The sequence below is a fragment of the Leptonychotes weddellii genome, chromosome 8, assembly GCF_054177405.1.
Source record: "Leptonychotes weddellii isolate Sample4059 chromosome 8, ASM5417740v2, whole genome shotgun sequence".
NCBI classification, from domain to species: domain Eukaryota; kingdom Metazoa; phylum Chordata; class Mammalia; order Carnivora; family Phocidae; genus Leptonychotes; species Leptonychotes weddellii.
Genome location: NC_138376.1, coordinates 66,604,177 through 66,623,112, shown reverse-complemented (window position 1 = coordinate 66,623,112; position 18,936 = coordinate 66,604,177). Strand labels below are relative to the sequence as shown.

The following is an 18,936-nucleotide window of genomic DNA, read 5'->3' as shown; positions in this document are numbered from 1 at the left end:
CTCATATGTCCAGTCTCATTCAGAATATCACAAGTGTTAATTTACCAAACCTCTATTCCTGTTTGCCTGGCTTGCTTGTGGAAGTCCAAGCCTTCCCACCCATCTCCTGAATTCGCATTATTCCCCAATTACAGTTTTATATTTGGGGATTTGTTGAGCCAGGAATCTGGGGTATACTTCCTTGGTGCTTCAGTACAAGGTGCTCTGGAAAACAGATTCAGATGGCTCCTGCAGCTGCTCTGTCACATTCCCAATGGGCTCTTGGGGGATTCTGTTACTGACCACTAGTTTACCAAGTTATTATAAAACAATGCAGTTCAGGAACAGGCTGATGGAAGAGATTGCTTCATATACTAGATTTGGCAGTGATTTTTTGGATGACACCAAAGCACAAACAACAAAAGCAAAAATTGACAAATGGGACATCAAACTAAAGCTGATGCACAGCAAAGGAAACAAGGATGTAGAGACAACCTACAGATTGGGAGAAAATATTTGCAAATCATTTGTCTGATAGGGGATCAATATCCAGAATATGTAAAGAACTGTGTGAAGCTTTCTTTCTTTCTTTCTTTTTTTTAAAGATTTTATTTATTTATTAGAGAGAGAGAGAGAATGTGTGTGTGTGTGTGTGAGAGAGTGAGTGCGGGGAGTGGCAGGAAAGATTCCCAAGCAGACTCTGCTGAGCATGGAGCCTGACGCAGGGCTCAGTCTCACGTCCCTGAGATCCTGACCTGAGCCTGAACCAAGAGTTGGACAGTTAACTGACTGAGCCACCCAGTGGCCGCCTGTCCAAAGCTTTTTGTCCTTCTTTTGCAATCTTAGTAAGCTTTCGTTCTGTGCTTCATGAAAATCTGTTCATCTCTTCAGATGCAACCAAAGTGTCTCTTCTGGACTCCCCCAGTTTTAGTTGAATCTTTTTTTTGTGTGCCTCTTGTTGTTCCTGTAAGTGACTATCTTCCTTGTTACTGGGGGAGTCCAGGATAGTATCTCCTTGGTTTTGTATCCCTGGTACTTAACACAGTGTCTGGCTCCCAGTGAGAGGTTCAGTAAATGTTTGTTGAAGTTGAGTGCATTTTTCAGTAGAAAACACGTGGGATAAGTACTTCTGGTTTTTGTATTCTGTCAGATATCTCATGCCATGGTCCTGGTTCCTGAACTTAAACAGCATACCATCTTAGGACTAGGTAGCTTCAGTATTTGTCTCTTTGCTTTCAGACCCTTGGAAATTCCTGTTATATTCTGCTGTCCTATCTCAAAGTGGAGATGTATACTTTGATGTCCTCACCAACAAATGAAAATAATCTCTCTCTTTCTGAAGGTTTGCCCTGAGGTATTTCAAGGACACTTCTCCAGTCTTTCAAAGACTCTTCCTAGAGAGCTCAGATGCTAATCCAGTCCGCTATGGGCGCAGGCGGATGAAGCTCCGGGACCTAATGGAAGCAGCTTACAAGTTTCTGCAGCAAGAGCAGTCTGTGTTCCGGGAGCTCTGGGACTGGAGTGTGTGTGTCCCTCTCCTCAGAAGCCATGATACCTTGGTCCGCTGGTGTGTAGCTGTTGGACTTTTCCTGTGTTTCAAGTGTGGGGATGATAGAGGGAGTGTAGAGTTCTGTGCATGAGGAGGGAAAGGAAGCTATGTAAAATGTGTTATTTTTGTTCTGGTACCTTTTGGTACCACTTATTTCTTTTCCTTAATCATGTGTCTCTTTAGTGGAAAATGAGGTGATACTAGTGGAGTTCCACCTTTTTCAGGTTCTATCAAGTGAATTCATCATGCCTGATTTGTGTTTTCTACTCTTAAATGTATTATATTAATTCCGTAAGATTTCCTTTCCTTTTTCTTTTTTAAAGTTTGTTTATTTTAGTAATCTTTACTTCCAGCGTCGAGCTCGAACTCCCCACCCTGAGATCAAGAGTTGCATGCTCTACCAGCTGAGCCAACCAGGCACCCCTAAGATTTCCTTTTTTAGTGTTTAGTTGGCTAGCAAATTTTCTTTATTCTTGAGAATCAGCTGCTTGTCTTGAGTTTATATACTTTGATTTTCTCCAGGTACACAGCCAATTGTCTTGCTTTGGTCACCTGTATGAATGAAGAACATAAGTTATCATTCCTTAAGAAGATTTTTAATAGTGAGGAGCTGATCCATTTCAGGTTGAGGTAAGAAGGAGGATTCCTGGAGATCTTGATGTGGCTTTGCTGTGCGTTAAAGTAATTGATGAGATCCTCATTTTCCTCAGGTTACTAGAAGAGGCCCAGCTGCAGGACTTGGAGAAGGCTTTGGTTTTGGCTAATCCAGAAACCTCCCTTTGGCGTAAGGAGAAGGAGCTGCAGTACTTACAGGGACATCTTGTTTCAGCTGACCTCTCTTCCAGAGTGACTGCCGTCTGTGGTGTGGTGCTGCCTGGGCAGCCACCAGTCCCTGGAGAGCAGGTCTGTTGGCATCAGTAGGGTGTGTGTCCTCTTCCCCTTCTTAAACACTGAGTGTGCTTTTTTTCCTTGGCTGGGTTCTGTGTTATAGGTGTGAGTCAAACTGAGTTTGCCAAATTGCTGTTCCATTTACAGAAGTATTCAGAAGAGATTAAGAAAAATTTACCCAGGGCCTTCTTCTCTGATATTTCCTTTGTCTCTGTTTGATGTTAAATTAGAAACTCTAATGATGCCCATATGAGGCTTTTAACTTCAGCAAAGCTCTTCCATATATTCTCTCTGTGACGTTATGTAGCACATGTTGTGATACCATATTTATGTGAAACAAAGGCAGCATGACTAGCCTGGCGACGCTTGGGCTGCCCTTTGGCAGAGACAGGACTAGGCCCAAGTATAACTGCCAGCAACTTTTTTCTGTCATAACATTCTTTTTGCTCATCGTATCGGAGGCTAGTAACTGTAGTGGACTTCCCCCTGCCATATGAAATGAGCTTCTTTCCAAGAAAATGGCTCCAGACCCACACTTTTGAAAGGTTTATAGATTATAATCTAGCTCTGTAATCTGAAACTGTTGGGAGCCAGTCTGTTTTTCCCCAGCAGTCTTTAGTCAGTTGTCACTTTATGTAATGGTCACATTCACCCAGGTTTCTTTTTGGGAGATGTCCTGGTCCTTCCTTGAATCATCAGTTTGTCCATTGGGCAGTACAGTTTTTAAAAAAAGAAGCATAATAGGGGGCGCCTGGCCGGTTCAGTCAGGAGAGCACGTGGCTCTTGATCTTGGAGTTGTGAGTTTGAGCTGCACCTTGGGTGTAGAGATTACTTCAAATAAATAACCTTAAAAAATAATAAAAATTAAAATTAAAAAAGGCACAATATGCATTAAAAATGCACATCTTCAATGTACAACTCAGTGATTATTCATAAACTGAAAATATCTATGTAACCAGTACTAGGACAGCAGCACTTCCAGAGGCCCCTGTGTTTCCCTCTAGTCACTAAGATCCTCCCAACCCCAACCACTCTCCTAACATAGCTTAGGTTTGGGGCATTAGAATTTTAACACAGGGAAGGATTCTAGTTGGGGTGGGCGTGATGTTGAGTAGCAGTGACAAGGCACCGGGGCAGAGGTATGGAATGGTGCTATGGCCTGCTAAATTGGTGAGAGTAACAGCCCTGCAGAGAGTTCAAGCTTCTAGCCCTGGGGCACCTGGGTGGCTCAGTCAGTTAAGTGGTTAAGCATTTGACTTTGGCTCAGGTCAGGATTTCAGGGTTCTGGGATTCAGCCCTGTGTCTGGCTCTGTGCTCAGCAGGGAGTCTGTCCCTTTGTTTCTCCCCTGCTTGTGCTCTCTCTCTCAAATAAGTAAAATCTTACAAAAAAAAAAAGAATTTCCAGCCCTGACTCTCATTTTGTTCTTACGTATCTATAGGGGACTAGCCATGTTTGAGAAGTTATTATTCCTTAAAAGTTCTTAAAATTCCACTTTTCTAAGAGATCTTTTTCCCTATGTTATATTGGGTACATTATTATTTGAAAAACAGTTTTTTTAAAGATTTTATTCATTTATTTGAGAGAGAGAGCATGAGCAGGGGAAAGGGCAGAGAGAAAGGGAGAAGCAGACTCCCTGCTGAGCAGGGACCCCCCCCCCCCCCCGATGCAGGACTTGATCCCAGGACTCTGGGATCATGACCTGAGCCAAAGGCAGACACGTAACTGACTGAGCCACGCAGGCACCCTGAAAAAAATTTTTTTTTTTTTAAAGATTTTATTTATTTATTTGAGAGAGAGAGAATGAGAGAGAACACATGAGAGGGGATAGGGTCAGAGGGCAAAGCAGACTCCCTGCCGAGCAGGGAGCCCGATGCGGGACTCGATCCCGGGACTCCAGGATCATGACCTGAGCCGAAGGCAGTCGCTCAACCAACTGACCCACCCAGGCGCCCCTGAAAAATTTTTTTAATGCAGTAAAATACAACATTTACTGTCTTAAACTTTTTTTTTTTTTTAATTAAACTCTATTCCCAATGTGGGGCTCAGACTCACAACCCTGAGATCAAGAGTCACGTGCTGTACTGACTGAGCCAGTCAGGAGCCCCAATCATCTTAAACAGTTTTAATTGTACACTTCAGTGGTGTTAAATATATTCACATTGTTTTGTAAAAAACTCTAGAACTTTTTCATCTTGCAGAGTTGAAACTCTATACCCATTAAACATGTTGGTAGCACTATTATTATTATTTTTCACTTTCTGTTATGGAAAATGTCAAATATAGTCCAAAGTAGAAATAGTGGTATAATGAATCCCCATGTACCCATCACTTAGTTTCAGTAATTATAAATTCATGATCAGTTATGTTTCATTTATAGTTCTGCACATTCTCTCCAAACCGTGCTATTTGAAGCAACTCCCAGATACCACATCATTTCATGCCTAAATATTTCAGTCTATATGTATAAAGGAAAATAACCTAAAAAAGCCATTATTCTTTATTACACCTGAAAATAATACAACATTTTTATAATACAAAATATCCTTTTAGTGTCCATATTTCCCTGACTGATAAATATATCATGTGCATTCTTGATCTTAGATATGAAATCCTAGAATGTTGTGAGAGGAAGAAAAACAAATAAAAATTCAGTCGTGAGATGAGGTTTGCCCCCATTCTTTGTGTGTCAACTTTTTTGGCTTCTCAAACTTTGGGAGACTCTCCTTCCATTTGTTAGCAAATTCTACCAAAAGGAAAAAGATCCTTGTTTTGGATAACATACCTGTTGTTACTGTAGTTCTGGTACTACTAATTTATTTAGAGGTTTATGTAAAGGTCAGTGGAAACGTTGTAGAAATTAACCTGTGCCCTTTGGAGGAAAGACTGTTGACATGCCTTTTATTTTTCACTTGCCTCCTTAGGCTAGTAATAGGAGTTCTTCTCGTGAACAGGAGCTGACCTTTAGGTCTTATGTGCTGGTTGATTCAATCTGCAAAAATCTTCAGACGCTGGCTATGGCAGTGGCTTCTCAGAATGCTGTGTTGTTGGAAGGACCAATAGGATGTGGCAAAACTTCCTTAGTTGAACACTTAGGTGCAATGACAGGTAGACGGAAACCCCCTCAACTTCTTAAAGTCCAGCTTGGAGATCAGACTGACAGTAAGGTAATTAAGAAACAGCAAATTTTGGTGGGTTCGCATGCTTATAAATGTTTGCATTAAAGTATTCTTTTTGCTAAGGGAAAATGAGAATAGTATTGGTCTTCCTCATAACTGATGGAACCATGGTGTAAAAACATCAGGTGCCTGCTTATATCCATATAGAAGTTTAACAGAATTAATCAAAGGCTGTGGCATTGGCATCTTAGATGTGTGGTTTCAGTAATTACTTTATCCTGTTCCTGCAGATGCTGTTGGGAATGTATCGCTGCACAGATGTCCCAGGAGAGTTTGTGTGGCAACCTGGTACTCTGACACAGGCAGCCACAAAGGGACACTGGATCCTTCTGGAGGATATTGACTATGCCCCTTTAGATGTGGTATGTCATTTCACTAATTATTTGCTGATTTCCTGTCTTTTTTTTTTCCCCTAAAGATTTTATTTGTTTATTTGAGCAGGAGAGAGTACTGGGGAGCGGGAGGGCACAGGGAGAGTGAGAAGCAGACTCCCCGCTGAGCAGGGAGCCCAGGGAGCCCTATAGGGGCTTGATCCCAGGACCCTAGGATCATGATCTGAGCCGAAGGCAGGGGCTTAACCGACTGAGCCACCCAGGTGCCCCTGATTTCCTAGCTTTGAAGAGCATTTTGTTAATAGTAATTTGGGGAGATGATTTAAATAACATAGGTGTTTGGGGTGCCTGGGTGGCTCAGTGATCCTAGGGTCCTGGGTTTGAGCCCCGCGTCGGGAGTCTACTTCTCTCTGTCCCTCTGCCCCTCCCCTCTGCTCATGCTCTCTCTCTTTCTCACTCAAATAAATAAAATCTTTAAAAAAAATAAATAACTTAGGTGTCTGATTAGAGATGATATGTTTTGCGAGAAGCTCATTCATGATTACCTACCTATCTGGTTTGAGGTATGATTACTTAGCTGGTTTTTTGTTTGATAGAAAATTGATAAAGTTCTGCTGGTACTGTTTCATTGAGTACAGTAGCCCCCCTTTATCTGCCGTTCAATTACCCATGGTTACTCGTGGTCTTGAAGCAGATGATTGTCCTGATGTATCATCAGAAGGTCAGTAGTAGCCTAACACTACATCACAATGCTTCAGCCATTTGCCTCACTTTATCTTGTCATGTAGGCATTTTATCATCTCACATCTCCACAGGGAGGGTGAGTACAGTACAATAAGATACTTTGAGAAAGAGACCACATTCACGTAACTTCTATCATAGTATATTGTTACAGTTATTCTGTTTTATTATTTATTCTTTTTAATCTCTTACCTTGCCAATTTATAAGGTAAACTTTATCATAGGTGTATATGTATAGGAAAAAGCATAGTATATATAGATTTCTGTGTTATCCACAGTTACAGACATCCACTGGGGGTCTTGGAACGTACCTCATGTGGATAAGGGGGAACTACTATAGTTGGATATGTGATCAGTTTCATAACCTTTCTAAGAATAGGTTAACATCTTATCCATGTTACAGATACATTGAGAACTCTGAGAGCCTGCTTCCCAGCTATGGCATCTGTAGAACAGCAGGCTGAGGACAGATGAAGGAAGAGAGGATATAATAAGAGATGTTTGTCTTTGTTTCATTATACATTCAGTATATTTTCGTTTTGATTATTTTTCTATGTATATCAAAATAGCATGCAAGCAGTCCATGTTTCCTCTATATTCTATAAAGTATGACAAAAAAATGTATTGCAGAATGAAAATTTTTTTCCTTTGGGCAGATTTTCCTGAGATTGGTTTTAATTTTTTTTTTTTTTTTTTTACCATGAACCCTAAAGTACCTGCATAATGACTTTTCCCTCTTGGATGAGACTAATGAGAGAGTGTGTGTGTAGGTTTAGAGAAATATGAAGGGGAAGGAGTGGCTATAAATACATGTGTATTGTGATGATTTTAGAATCTGACGAAGTAAAGATGTAATGGGGTTATTGGCCCAGACAGGACCTCCCAGTTTGATTACCATGTTCTAGGGTTCCCCCTGACCCCACGCACTTTTTTTGAGTCTAGTTGACATATCATTTCTAGGGTCATAATGCTCAGTTTTATAGGGCTGGAAACCCAGTAATCATGTCTGGATTTTTAGTGTCTGGCTTTGTTCTAGTCCATAGTAGGCACTTAGTGAATGTTGAATGAATAAATCGTTCTGTTGGAATGTAAGTGGCTCAGACATTCCCATCTGCCTTTTGATCCCAGTTCATGCTGTGAATACATATATAAGGATGTGCTCATCGTTTGGAGAGAGGGTATTTTGTTTGTTTGTTTTTTGTTACTTCTTCCTTAATAGTTTTATCAGTGGGGTTTTGTGGTTTAGGTTTCCGTGCTGATCCCTCTCTTGGAGAATGGAGAGCTCTTGATTCCTGGCCGAGGTGACTGTCTGAAAGTGGCTCCTGGGTTTCAGTTCTTTGCAACTAGGAGGTATGTCCTATTAACCTTCCCACTATGGTGCCTTTTCCTTCTAAGTCCCCAGACTAGAGTACTGAGTCCAAAAGTCCTAGAGTAGAGTTTTCTGGGCCCACTTAAAGCAAGATCAGTTGGAACTGATGACAGATCCAATGTTTTCATTCCTATTTTATTTTTTTATTTTTTAAAAGATCTGGGTCCTATTTCAGGACTCTATTTTGTTCCATTGTTCATTTGTCTATCTTTACACCAGTATCAGACTATCTTGATTACTGTAGCTTTTTTAGATTTAAGTAAGCTCTGTGCCCAAAATGGGGCTTGAACTCACGATCCTGAGATTAAGAGTTGCATGTTCTATCGACTGAGCCAGCCAGATGCCCCTTCATTCCTATTTTATTTTATTTAAAGATTTATGTATTTATTTATTTTATTTTTAAAGAACTATTTGAGAGAGAGAGAGAGCGCACGAGTGGCAGGGGCAGAGAGAGAGAGAGAATCCTAAGCAGACTCCACACTGAACATGGACCCCCAACGCAGGGCTCCATCCCTTTACCCTGAGGTCATGACCTGAGCCAAACCAAGAGTTGGCTGCTTAATGGACTGCACCAACCAGGCACCCCAAGATTTATTTATCTTAGAAAGCGTGTGTGCATGAGCAGGAGGAGGGGCAAAGGGAGAGGGAAAGAAAGAATCCTCAAGCAAATTCCTTGCCGAGCGTGTTGCCCTACATGGGGCTGGATCCCAGGACCCTGAACTCATGACCCGAGGTGAAATCAGGAGCCGGCCACTTAACCGACTGAGCTGCCCAGGCGCTCCCCTTCATTCCTATTTTAAATTGAATATAAGCATCGACAAAGGAATAAAACCTAAGCAAACTTAGTATATGTCCATGTCTATATTTTATAATAACATGAATTTTCCATCGTAGAAAGGTGTCAGGCAAATCTGAATTCAGTTCTTGGCTCTGCCATTTGTAGTCATAGTTGAGTGATCAGGGGACAGTACTCTTGCTTTTTATGCATAAGAAGAAAAGTAGCGTACCATTTCCTCAGAAAGTTGTGAGCATCACATTAAGTGGCCTAGGTGTAAGCTTGTGGCTTGGCCAGAGTATGTGTTTAATGAATGTTCCTTCTTGAAATTTTTAATAATTTTGAGTACTGTCACTTTTGGTAATAGGCACTGAACTTATTTTTAAGGCTATGGGCCTTGGATTATGTTTTCTCTTTCCTGAAGTTGTGTTTTGAGGAAGAGAAATATGCTGTTAAGATCAAAACACCTAATATAATCATTTACAGTGATTAGAAGATAACTTGGTTAAAGCTCTATTATACACCCTTAGGAAAAGAGTCAGACTTGGGTTAACTGGCAGCCTTTCATTTATCATCTGCCCTGTGAGCCCAACGTACTGGTATCTGGCACCAGAAGGGGTTGTGAGTGTTATTCATATATGAGATAATGTCTAGCAAGGGCTACCCAGAGGCATTATTAAAGGTTAAAATTGGGAGTTTTGTGTAATTCTTTTTTTAAATTTTGAAATATAGACTCTTGAGCTGTGGAGGAAATTGGTATCGACCTCTAAATAGTCATGCTACTCTGCTAGACAAATATTGGATGAAAATTCACATGGATAACATGGATAAGACAGAACTGAATGAGGTATGTGGTTATCAGTGGGAAAGTATTGATGCTTTTCTTTTTTACTTTTTATTATTAAAAGTTCCAGGTATACATGTAAATAGAGGAAATAGTGTAATGAATCACCAAAATATTCATCAGCCTAAATTTAACAGTTAATGTACTAACATTTTACTGCATTAACTTCATCTAGTATTTTTTATTTGCCAATATATTTGAAAGCAAACCCAATAACATTCCATCCTTGAAACTTTAATGCATCTCCAAAAATTTAAGGGCCTTTTCATATATAATCACAATAACTTTGTTATACCTAATAAAATGAACAATAATGCCTCAATACCATTTAATTCTCAGACTATATTCAGGTTTCCTCAATTGTTTCCAAAGATCCTTTTTTTAAAAAATTTACTAAGTTGTTTTGTAACTAATGTCTTTCACATTCAACAGCACGTTTTGTTCTGGGTATTAATGAAAATTGAGATGAATTATTTTTTAGATTTTCTACATTGATTCACTTTGTGGTATCGCTGGTTATCCTCAGACATTAAGAGGTGTACCTTTCTTTACCTTGCTAACCCCCACTTTCCCCTTATATCTATCCCCTCACTTGGAAAGCTTCCCATTCTGCAACATTTCATCTTGGAGCATAGCAAATAATGCCATCAGTGATTATACAGGCATGGGAGGGATGCTTTGCTCTTTCTTCGTGTAAGTTTTTAGATAAATAAGTGACACAAGACAACCTTATCAAATTTTTTATCCAGCATTTTAAGTGTTATAAGCAGAGGGGTTTTCAGGGTGTCTAGTTCACTGTATTACTGGAAAAAGCTTGATCATGCAATCTCTCAGAAGCCTTTTCTTACCAGTGTGATTTTATAAGTTTGCAGCCTATTTTGGACTTAGGAGTTTTGTATCTCACTCTAGTTCCCAGTTGTCTATTTCTTTGTCTGTCTATCCCCATTTTGCTGCCCTCAACAATAGCTCCTCCAGTAACTTGTTCACCATTTTGTCTTCAGGATCCATTCCGCCTGGCACTTTGTGTTTGTTGTATTGCTGTGCCATTGTGCAGCTCTTTGTTTTGCAATTGTAGAAATTTCAGTGTTTAGTATTCCTTCCTAAATTGCCATTCTGTTCTTTAAAGAAGAGGTCCTAAGTTCACATTTAGGTGTGATTTGTTGGGGATTGAAAGGATGAGAACAACATTGACTGCTACTTTTTTTCATCTTTCCATTCCTGTCATGAACAACTGTGAGTCATTCTGCTCACAGCAAGCACAATAGGAGAATTCACCCCCTCACTTAAATGATGTATATCATATTTAGATAGTTTACCTTGAAGAGTTCCCTTTTTCTTAAGCTTCTGGACTTACTAATAAATTCTAATAACACTCTCCTGAATAAGTGACTCGTGGATAAAATTCTTAGGTTCATTATTTAGGAAATAAAATAATCTCCTAAGCTGATCTCATGGGGAGCACAAGGAACTACATTTCTGTTGCTGCCAACTCCAGTCATCTTATGCCTAGAAAGATTGTGTTTGAATGGGGTGCCTGGATGGCTTAGTTGATTACGCATCAAACTCTTTTTTTTTTTTTAAGATTTTATTTATTTATTTGAGAGAGAGAATGAGATAGAGAGAGCATGAGAGGGGGGAGGGTCAGAGGGAGAAGCAGACTCCTGCCGAGCAGGGAGCCTGAGGCAGGACTCGATCCCGGGACTCCAGGATCATGACCTGAGCTGAAGGCTCAACCAACTGAGCCACCCAGGCGCCCTAAGCATGGAACTCTTGATCTCAGCTCAGGTCTTGCTCTCAGGGTCATGAGTTCAAGCCCTGTGTTGCGCTCTATGCTGAGTGTGGAGCCTACTTTAAAAAAAAAGAAAGATCAGGGTACTTGGGTGGCTCAGTCAGTTGGGCGTCTGTCTTTGGCTCAGGTCGTGATCCCAGGGTCCTGGGATAGAGTCCTGCGTGGGGCTCCTTGCTCAGCGGGGAGCCTGCTTCACCCTCTTCCAGGCTCCTCTTACATGTGCTTTAAAAAAAAAAAAAAAAAATCACTGTGTCTGCTGCTAAATTTTCTTTGTTTTTTTTTCCTCCCTCTGTCAGGTTCTTCAGAACAGATATCCCAGCCTCTTGTCAGTAACTGATCACCTGCTTGACATTTACATCCAGCTTACTGGAGAGAAACATCTCTCTCGCAGTGATAGTTCTATTACATGTGAACGGGCACCTGAGGAAGTTTCAGAAGCCAGAAGAGAAAACAAAAGACTAAGCCTTGAGGGAAGAGAATTGTCTCTAAGGTACTGGATTAAGCACTTTTGAGTTGATACTTAATTTATTTCTTTTTTTAAGTAGGTTCCACGCCTATCGTGGGGCTCGAACTCACGACCCCAAGATCAAGAGTCGCATGTTCCACCGACTGAGCCAGCTAGGCGCCCCTCAACTTAATAATTTAAAAGTTGCTTCCCTTAAAAGTTCTTAGCAGCTAGCACTGAATGATGAAGAGGTCCGGTTTTGAAATTAGACCTGTGGACTGCTTCATGGTGTTGGATCCTGTTTTCAGACCTTACAGTTAATGATTAGGTAATGTTATTTTAGCTTTAAAAAATAACTTTGGGGGCACCTGACTGGCTCAGTCAGTAGAACATCTGACTCTTAATCACAGAGTCATGAGTTGAAGCCCCATGTTGGATGTGGAGGCTACTTAAAAGAAACAAAGTAGGGAGGGAAGGAGGGAGGGAGGAGGGAAGGAAGGAAGAAAGGAAGGAAAGAAAATAACTTTAAAAGCCAAGATTGAGATTACTTACTGACGTAATTCTTTCACTAGCTTTTCTTTTGAGACAGTTGGGGTCTTAAATAAGACCCTTGGATTTTGCTGTATATAATAAGTTCTGTACCTTTACTTTCTTTTCTCGGTGGTTGATTTGCCCTTTGAGAAGTGAGCGTTAGGAATGGGCAACTCCCCTGAGAGTTAGTTGCACTGTTTATCTTTACAATGCCAGAGAAACAGAAAGACTTCATTGTTAGGTGTTCCCCAGACTTAAGTGGATTAAATTTAACTCTGATGCCTTTGATGTCTTTAGCCTGTGGTCTTTTATTTCCTTGCTTTTTTTTTTTTTTTTAAGGGATCTACTGAATTGGTGTAATAGGATTGTCCATTGTTTTGACAGTCTGTCTTCATCAGCATCCTTAAATATTTTTCAAGAGGTAAGATAGAGTCTCCTTGTTTGTTTTCTTTCTACTCCGTAAGGCTGTTGATTTTCATTGTTATTTTCTGTCTCTTGGCTGCTATCAGAATTTTTCTTTTGTGTTTATTATTCCTAGCTAGTTAAAACTGAATTAATGTTGCCTTAAAACTAATTGGGCATAATAAATTATTTGGTTTTGAAACAGGTTACTACGAATTATAGTAAGCATTGTTTAGAGTAAAACAGACACTGAAATTAAAGATAAAACAAAAAGAAAATCTCCCAGGTGTTAATAATGTTGTAAAATATAAAATGTTTCTAAAATGTTTAGTATTAGGGGCACCTGGCTGGCTCAGTCGGTGGGGCATGCAACTCTTGATCTTGGGGTCATGAGTTCGAGCCCCATTTTGGGCATGGAGCCTACTTAAAAAAGTGCTCAGTATTTGTTTCTACGTATAATTTCATAGTCTATTTGATAGAGTTGTATTTGTCTGATCCCTCCACTCGCTTAGTAGGGTGTTTTGCTTTAGTCCAGATAAATTTATGTGGGGGTTACAAAGTATGGCCTTGTATGCTGGGCTTGGGCAAAAAATGTGTTGTGTGGGAGGGAAACCCTATTGAATTACAACTCTGCCATATTCAGTAAGAACAGGGAGAGATTTATTCCTGGTTGCTTAAAAATAAAAGTGGTACTGTCTGAAGATCTCTGGGCTCTTAAAACATTGACCAGTTTTGATTACAAAGTGTTCTGGATTCTAAGGGCATGTGGGTGGCTCAGTCGATTAAGCATTTGGCTCAGGTCATGATCTCAGGATTGTGAGATTGAGCCCCACATCAGGCTCCACCCTGGGCATGGAGCCTGCTTAAGATTCTCTCTCTTCCTCTCCCTCTGCTTCCCCCTCCTGTGTGCACATGTGTGTGCATTCTCTCTCTCTCTCTCAAAAAAATAAAAAATAAAGTGTTCTGGTTTCTGTCAGCTGGGATTGAGAAGAGTAGTGATCCAATTTGGCTTGCAGTCTCATTGTGTTTGGCAAAGTTACTTTGAGTAGAAAGAAACCACATTTGGAGTTCACACTTAAAGTGAGCTGAACCCTGAAATGCTGTGTGCCAGTCCTTGAATCTTTTTTTTTTTTTTTAAAGATTTTATTTATTTATTTGAGAGAGAATGAGAGAGAGCACATGAGAGGGGGGAGGGTCAGAGGGAGAAGCAGACTCCCTGCCGAGCAGGGAGCCCGATGCGGGACTCGATGCGGGACTCGATCCAGGGACTCCAGGATCATGACCTGAGCCGAAGGCAGTCGCTTAACCAACTGAGCCACCCAGGCGCCCCAGTCCTTGAATCTTATTCTTCACTCCCATGAACTTGCTTTCTCATTCTCCTAAATTTCTCATCTTTCTGAGAGATAACCTTGTTTTGTATTTTTGAAATAAAACTGTGGCATAACTTTCTGTCTGTAGATTTGCTGATTTTGGATATTTCATATAAGTGGAATCATACAATATGTGACCTTTGTATCTGACTTCTTTGACTCAGCATATTCTCGAGATTAATCATGTTATAGCATGAGTTAGTACTTCATTCTTTTTTAATGGCTGAATAACATTTCATTGTATTGATATACCACATTTTGTTTATCCACTTATTCATTGATGGATATTTGGTGGTTTTCACCTTTTGGCTATCATGAGTAATGCTACTCTGAACATTTGTGTTACAGGCATTTTATTAATATAGAAACAATATATATGTATATGTATATATGTTGAAAATGGGAAAATATAGGAAAGCAAAGTGGTAAAATAAAAATAGCCCCCATCTAGACATTCCCCAGCACTTTTAACACCTTGGTGTTTATCCCTCCAGACCTCGCTCTCCTTTGTTTTCTCTCCTCTCCTCTCCTCCCCTCTTTTCTTTTCTTTCTTGATTTTATTTTTAAGTAATCCCTACACCCAACATGGGGTTTGAGTTCATGACCCTGAGATCAAGAATCAAATGCTCTATCACCTGAGTCAGCCAGGTGCCCCCAGATCTTTTTCTATGCATATAAAGTTAAGAATGCTTTTACTGTATCAGGTTCCCCCCTTTATAAGCAAGCACTACCTTGTGGAAAAGATCAGGCCAATTTTGCAAAATGTTCCACTTTCTGGCTTTATCTGGTTGCTTCTTTGTTACTCTGACACCAACTGGTGTTCTGCAATTCAAAACACTTCTGATACTTACTACTTGGAGTTAGTGTAGACCCTACGGTTTCAAGGGCTCAGTCTTCCACAAGACTACCCCACTTTAGACTCCAGTTGCAAGCCTTGGAGGCCACTCACACTTGTGACCTACCAACTCTAAATTCAGAGGTTCCCACGATCTTCTCAGGTTCAATAATCAACCCACAGAACTCACTGAAAGCACTATGTTTACAGGTTATGGTTTATTATAAAAGATGTAACTTAAAGACAGTCAAATGGAAGAGACAAAGTTTCAAGGGTCCTGAGCACAGGAGCTTCTGTTCCTGTGGAGTTAGGGTGTGCTACCTTCCTGGTACATCATTATGTCCACCAACAAGTAGGCTCTCCAAGCTTTGGATGTCCAGCATTTTATTAGGTCTTATGTCATTGGCCATATGATCAAGCTTAACCCCTAGTCTCTCCTCACTCCCCAGAGGTTAGAGGTGGAGCTGAAAGTTTCAACCCTCTCGGTCAGTGCTTGGTCTTTCTGGCCTGGCCAGCCGCTCTCTTAAACACCTTAAAGGCCCTGGGGCTCAGTCGTTAAGCGTCTGCCTTCGGCTCAGGTCATGATCCCAGGGTCCTCGGTTCGAGCCCCGCATCTGGCTCCCTGCTCAGCAGGAAGCCTGCTTCTCCCTCTCCCACTCCCCCTGCTTGTGTTCCCTCTCTCGCTGTGTCTCTCTCTGTCAAATAAATAAATAAAATCTTAAAAAAAAAACAAAAAACACCACCTAAAGGCCCATCAAAAGTCACCTTGCTTAGCTTAATAAACTCAATATGGTCCAAAAGGGCCCTAGTGAATAAAAAAAGATACTTCTTACTCCTGGTAATTCCAAGGGTTTTTGAAGCTCTGTGCCAGGTATTAGGGACAAGGACTGGATAAATTCTCTCTCTTTTTTTAAATGTTTACATTAAGTTTATTGATACTTTACACTTGGTGGTAGCAGAACCAAATGTATTCTTTGTTTACCACATTCATGGTATCCCTTTTGTTCTCATTTTCTCTCGTCTTCCCTGTAAATAATAGAAGTTTAGCAAAATGCTTAATGTATTCAAATTCAGACTTTTTTGGGTAGAATTTACTTTTGGTGGTGACATGTACTTTATATTTCATTACATCAGAAGACATATCTGGGGGTGCCTGGGTGGCTCAGTTGGTTAAGCGTCTGACTCTTGACCTTAGCTCAGTTCTTGATCTCAGGGTCTTGAGTTTAAGCCCCACGTTTTTTACTTAAAAAAAAAAAAAAAAAAAGACACATATCTGGTTGGCCTATCAGTAGTTGCTGAAATTGAGTACTGGATTAGGGTAATGACAATGTGATCTTTTTATTGCACATCAAGAGTTTTCCTTTACAGCTAGAAAGTAATCTTTTGGTGTTGCTTCCATGGCTTAAGAGTCAGTTCCCCCGTGAACCATAGACTTAATGATTAACTAATTCTATTTTTCAGATTTGTAAAATGAAGCTTTTTTTTTTTTTTAAGATTTATTTATTTTAGAGAGGGGGGGGCACTAGAGGGAGAGGAAGAGAGTCCTCAAGCAGACTCCCTGCTGAGCGCAGAGCCCAATGTGGGGCTTGATCCCTGGACCCTGAGCTATGACCTGAGCTGAAACCAAGAATCAGACACTTAACCAACTGAGCCACACAGGCACCCTGTAAAATGAAGTTTTTCCTATTTGTTTTTTTTTTCCCCCTAATTGACCATTATTTTGATAGTAAAGCCTTCACATTTGTTTGTACCTTGTCTCTTTTATGGTAAGGTCCTTGAGTCTAGGGCTGGTACCTTATTTCTACTCTCCGTAGTCTTACAGAAATGTTCCTGCTGGGTTTTTTGTCCTTTTTGTGTCCAGGATAGTGGTGCTCTGTTATTAATGTAGTACTTAAAAAAATCAGTTGGCAATGACCTTGGTTATTTTAATAGGCTCTGGACTGTTTCACAGCAATGCTTTCTAAGCATTCAAGCAAACTGAAAATGGCAGAAATTATTGGAAGCAAATTGAACATTTCCAAGAAAAAGGTATGTAGTGCTATTTTTACTTCTTTGTTGAAAGGAAGCTGGATATTTACTTTACTTGCTAGTCTTTGGTCCTTACCTGGAAACGGTTCCTTTGCAATAACTGCTTCCTCTCTCAAAGTTCATAGTTTCATTGTTGCCTTTCATGAACATAAAGCTCTCACTATCTCTTAGATAAGTAGTTCTGATGTGTTCTACATTCTTAAAGTAAGCCATCTTGTGCCTTATATCACATGCATGCTTTATTTTCTCCAGTGTTTTAATGAGTGTGTTATTCCATAGGTTGTGGACTCAGGACTGGAACTGTTTTAGTAACACCTTTTTCTGTAGTTTTATGCATGATTAGATTTTTTCCAACTTCTTGTTGATGTCAAACATGAGAAAAATTGAAGAGTAGTACCAATGGACACCAAGAATAGTACAATGGACACCAAGAATAGTACACAAAAAATAGTACTTAGGTTCATTGCTGACATTTTTAATACTTTGCCATTCTTGTTTTATTTCAAAGTATCTATTGTTGGAGAAGAGAGCCTTTCAGCAGTGGTGGTGGTAGCTAGAGAAATGTCTGAGGCCCATCTTGTGGCAGATACCTGGCATTCCCAAATAAATGAGGACTCAAAAAACCTTATGTCAGGAACTGAAATAGAGGTGCTCCTTAGGATTCTGAAACTGTTGGGATGATTTTAGCTGCAGGTGACAACACCTACTAAAGGGGCTTAAATAATAAATAATTATAGTAGGCAAAAAAAGTGAAACTACCACAGCTGGGTTAGATTGATCAATATTTATTCCCTTTGGTGGAAGATTCAGTTTCCCTGAAAACTTTGCTGCCCCTTTCATTCCTGCCCTAAATCTAAACAAAATCTGAGTTTTTGGGGTTAGAGAGGAACGGCTGTTGGCTAGATATCCTGGAAGCATCTGTCACAGCTTCTCTTTGTGTTCAGATGTACCATGGTTCATTCAAGTCACTGTTTCCTCTATTATTTTAGAATCTAAAGCAGAGAAAAGCATAGCTGAAGAAAAATCACTGACTTTTTTTCGTAAATTTTAGGAGTAGAACTTTCTGTTCATTTGCTATTGGAATTTGTCAGTGTGTTCACTTTGGATATAGGCAGTTATGGGCTTATTTAAATGAATAAAAAGTACCCATTACAGGGAAGCATTCATGATCAATGTTTCAAAAATCATTAGAAATTCAGAAAATTTTTTTAAAAATCTTTAAAAAAAAAAAAGAAATTCAGAAAATTTTAAAAAAGACACAATTAAAGCTAACTCACCTATCTTGGAAGTAAAAAGTACTTCTTAGTAAAGGGCTAATTAGAGGGGCACAGTAAGCCACAGGGATGAGGAAATGTTTGAAGAGCATAGTAGAATTTTTTTTTTTTTTAAGACAATACAGAATTTTACTCTGTCCCCTCCCATAGGCCGAATTCTTCTGTCAGCTTTATAAACCGGAAATTGTGATCAATGAACTAGATGTGCAAGTGGGTCGAGTGCGGCTTCTACGGAAACAAAGTGAGGCTGTACACATACAGAGGTAAATAGACTCTCAACTAGTCTGGGACTGTGGGGCATTAGGAACATGATAGAAGGACTGACTAGTCCAGCCCCTTGTGTCCGAGCAAAATGTGTATGAACGGTGGTCTCTCCACTGTGCAGGATGGTAAGAAGCAGTGCTTTTCTAAAGTATATTCTATGAAATTAGATGTTAATAGGTGAAGGAGGTGATGAGGGTGATTAGGGACTTGGGACTAGCAAAGATGTATTTTTTATTTTATTCACTTTAGTGTATTTAGCAAACTAAGCCTCACTTGGAAGTCAAGTAAGGTCCTAATGTTAGTCTGTTAATTCCTTGAAGGCTGGAATTTTACAAGATTCTGAG

At 40.0% G+C, this 18,936-nt stretch overlaps 1 protein-coding gene across 3 annotated transcripts in view; it reads left to right on the top strand.

Annotated features, from left to right (window-relative positions):
* MDN1 (midasin AAA ATPase 1) overlaps positions 1–18,936 on the top strand; it is a 158,771-nt gene that overhangs the window by 14,395 nt on the left and 125,440 nt on the right. For all 3 annotated transcript variants that reach the window (XR_014147804.1, XM_081828637.1, XM_081828638.1), the window contains exons 3-13: positions 1,322–1,546; positions 2,051–2,158; positions 2,239–2,431; positions 5,339–5,581; positions 5,824–5,955; positions 7,913–8,016; positions 9,543–9,657; positions 11,740–11,933; positions 12,759–12,840; positions 16,959–17,054; positions 18,479–18,591. Coding sequence is in view for 2 of the 3 variants with exons in the window: in XM_081828637.1 (XP_081684763.1) it covers positions 1,322–1,546; positions 2,051–2,158; positions 2,239–2,431; positions 5,339–5,581; positions 5,824–5,955; positions 7,913–8,016; positions 9,543–9,657; positions 11,740–11,933; positions 12,759–12,840; positions 16,959–17,054; positions 18,479–18,591 (1,605 nt within the window). In the remaining variant the exon portion in view is untranslated. The remainder of the gene's footprint in view (positions 1–1,321; positions 1,547–2,050; positions 2,159–2,238; positions 2,432–5,338; positions 5,582–5,823; positions 5,956–7,912; positions 8,017–9,542; positions 9,658–11,739; positions 11,934–12,758; positions 12,841–16,958; positions 17,055–18,478; positions 18,592–18,936) is intronic.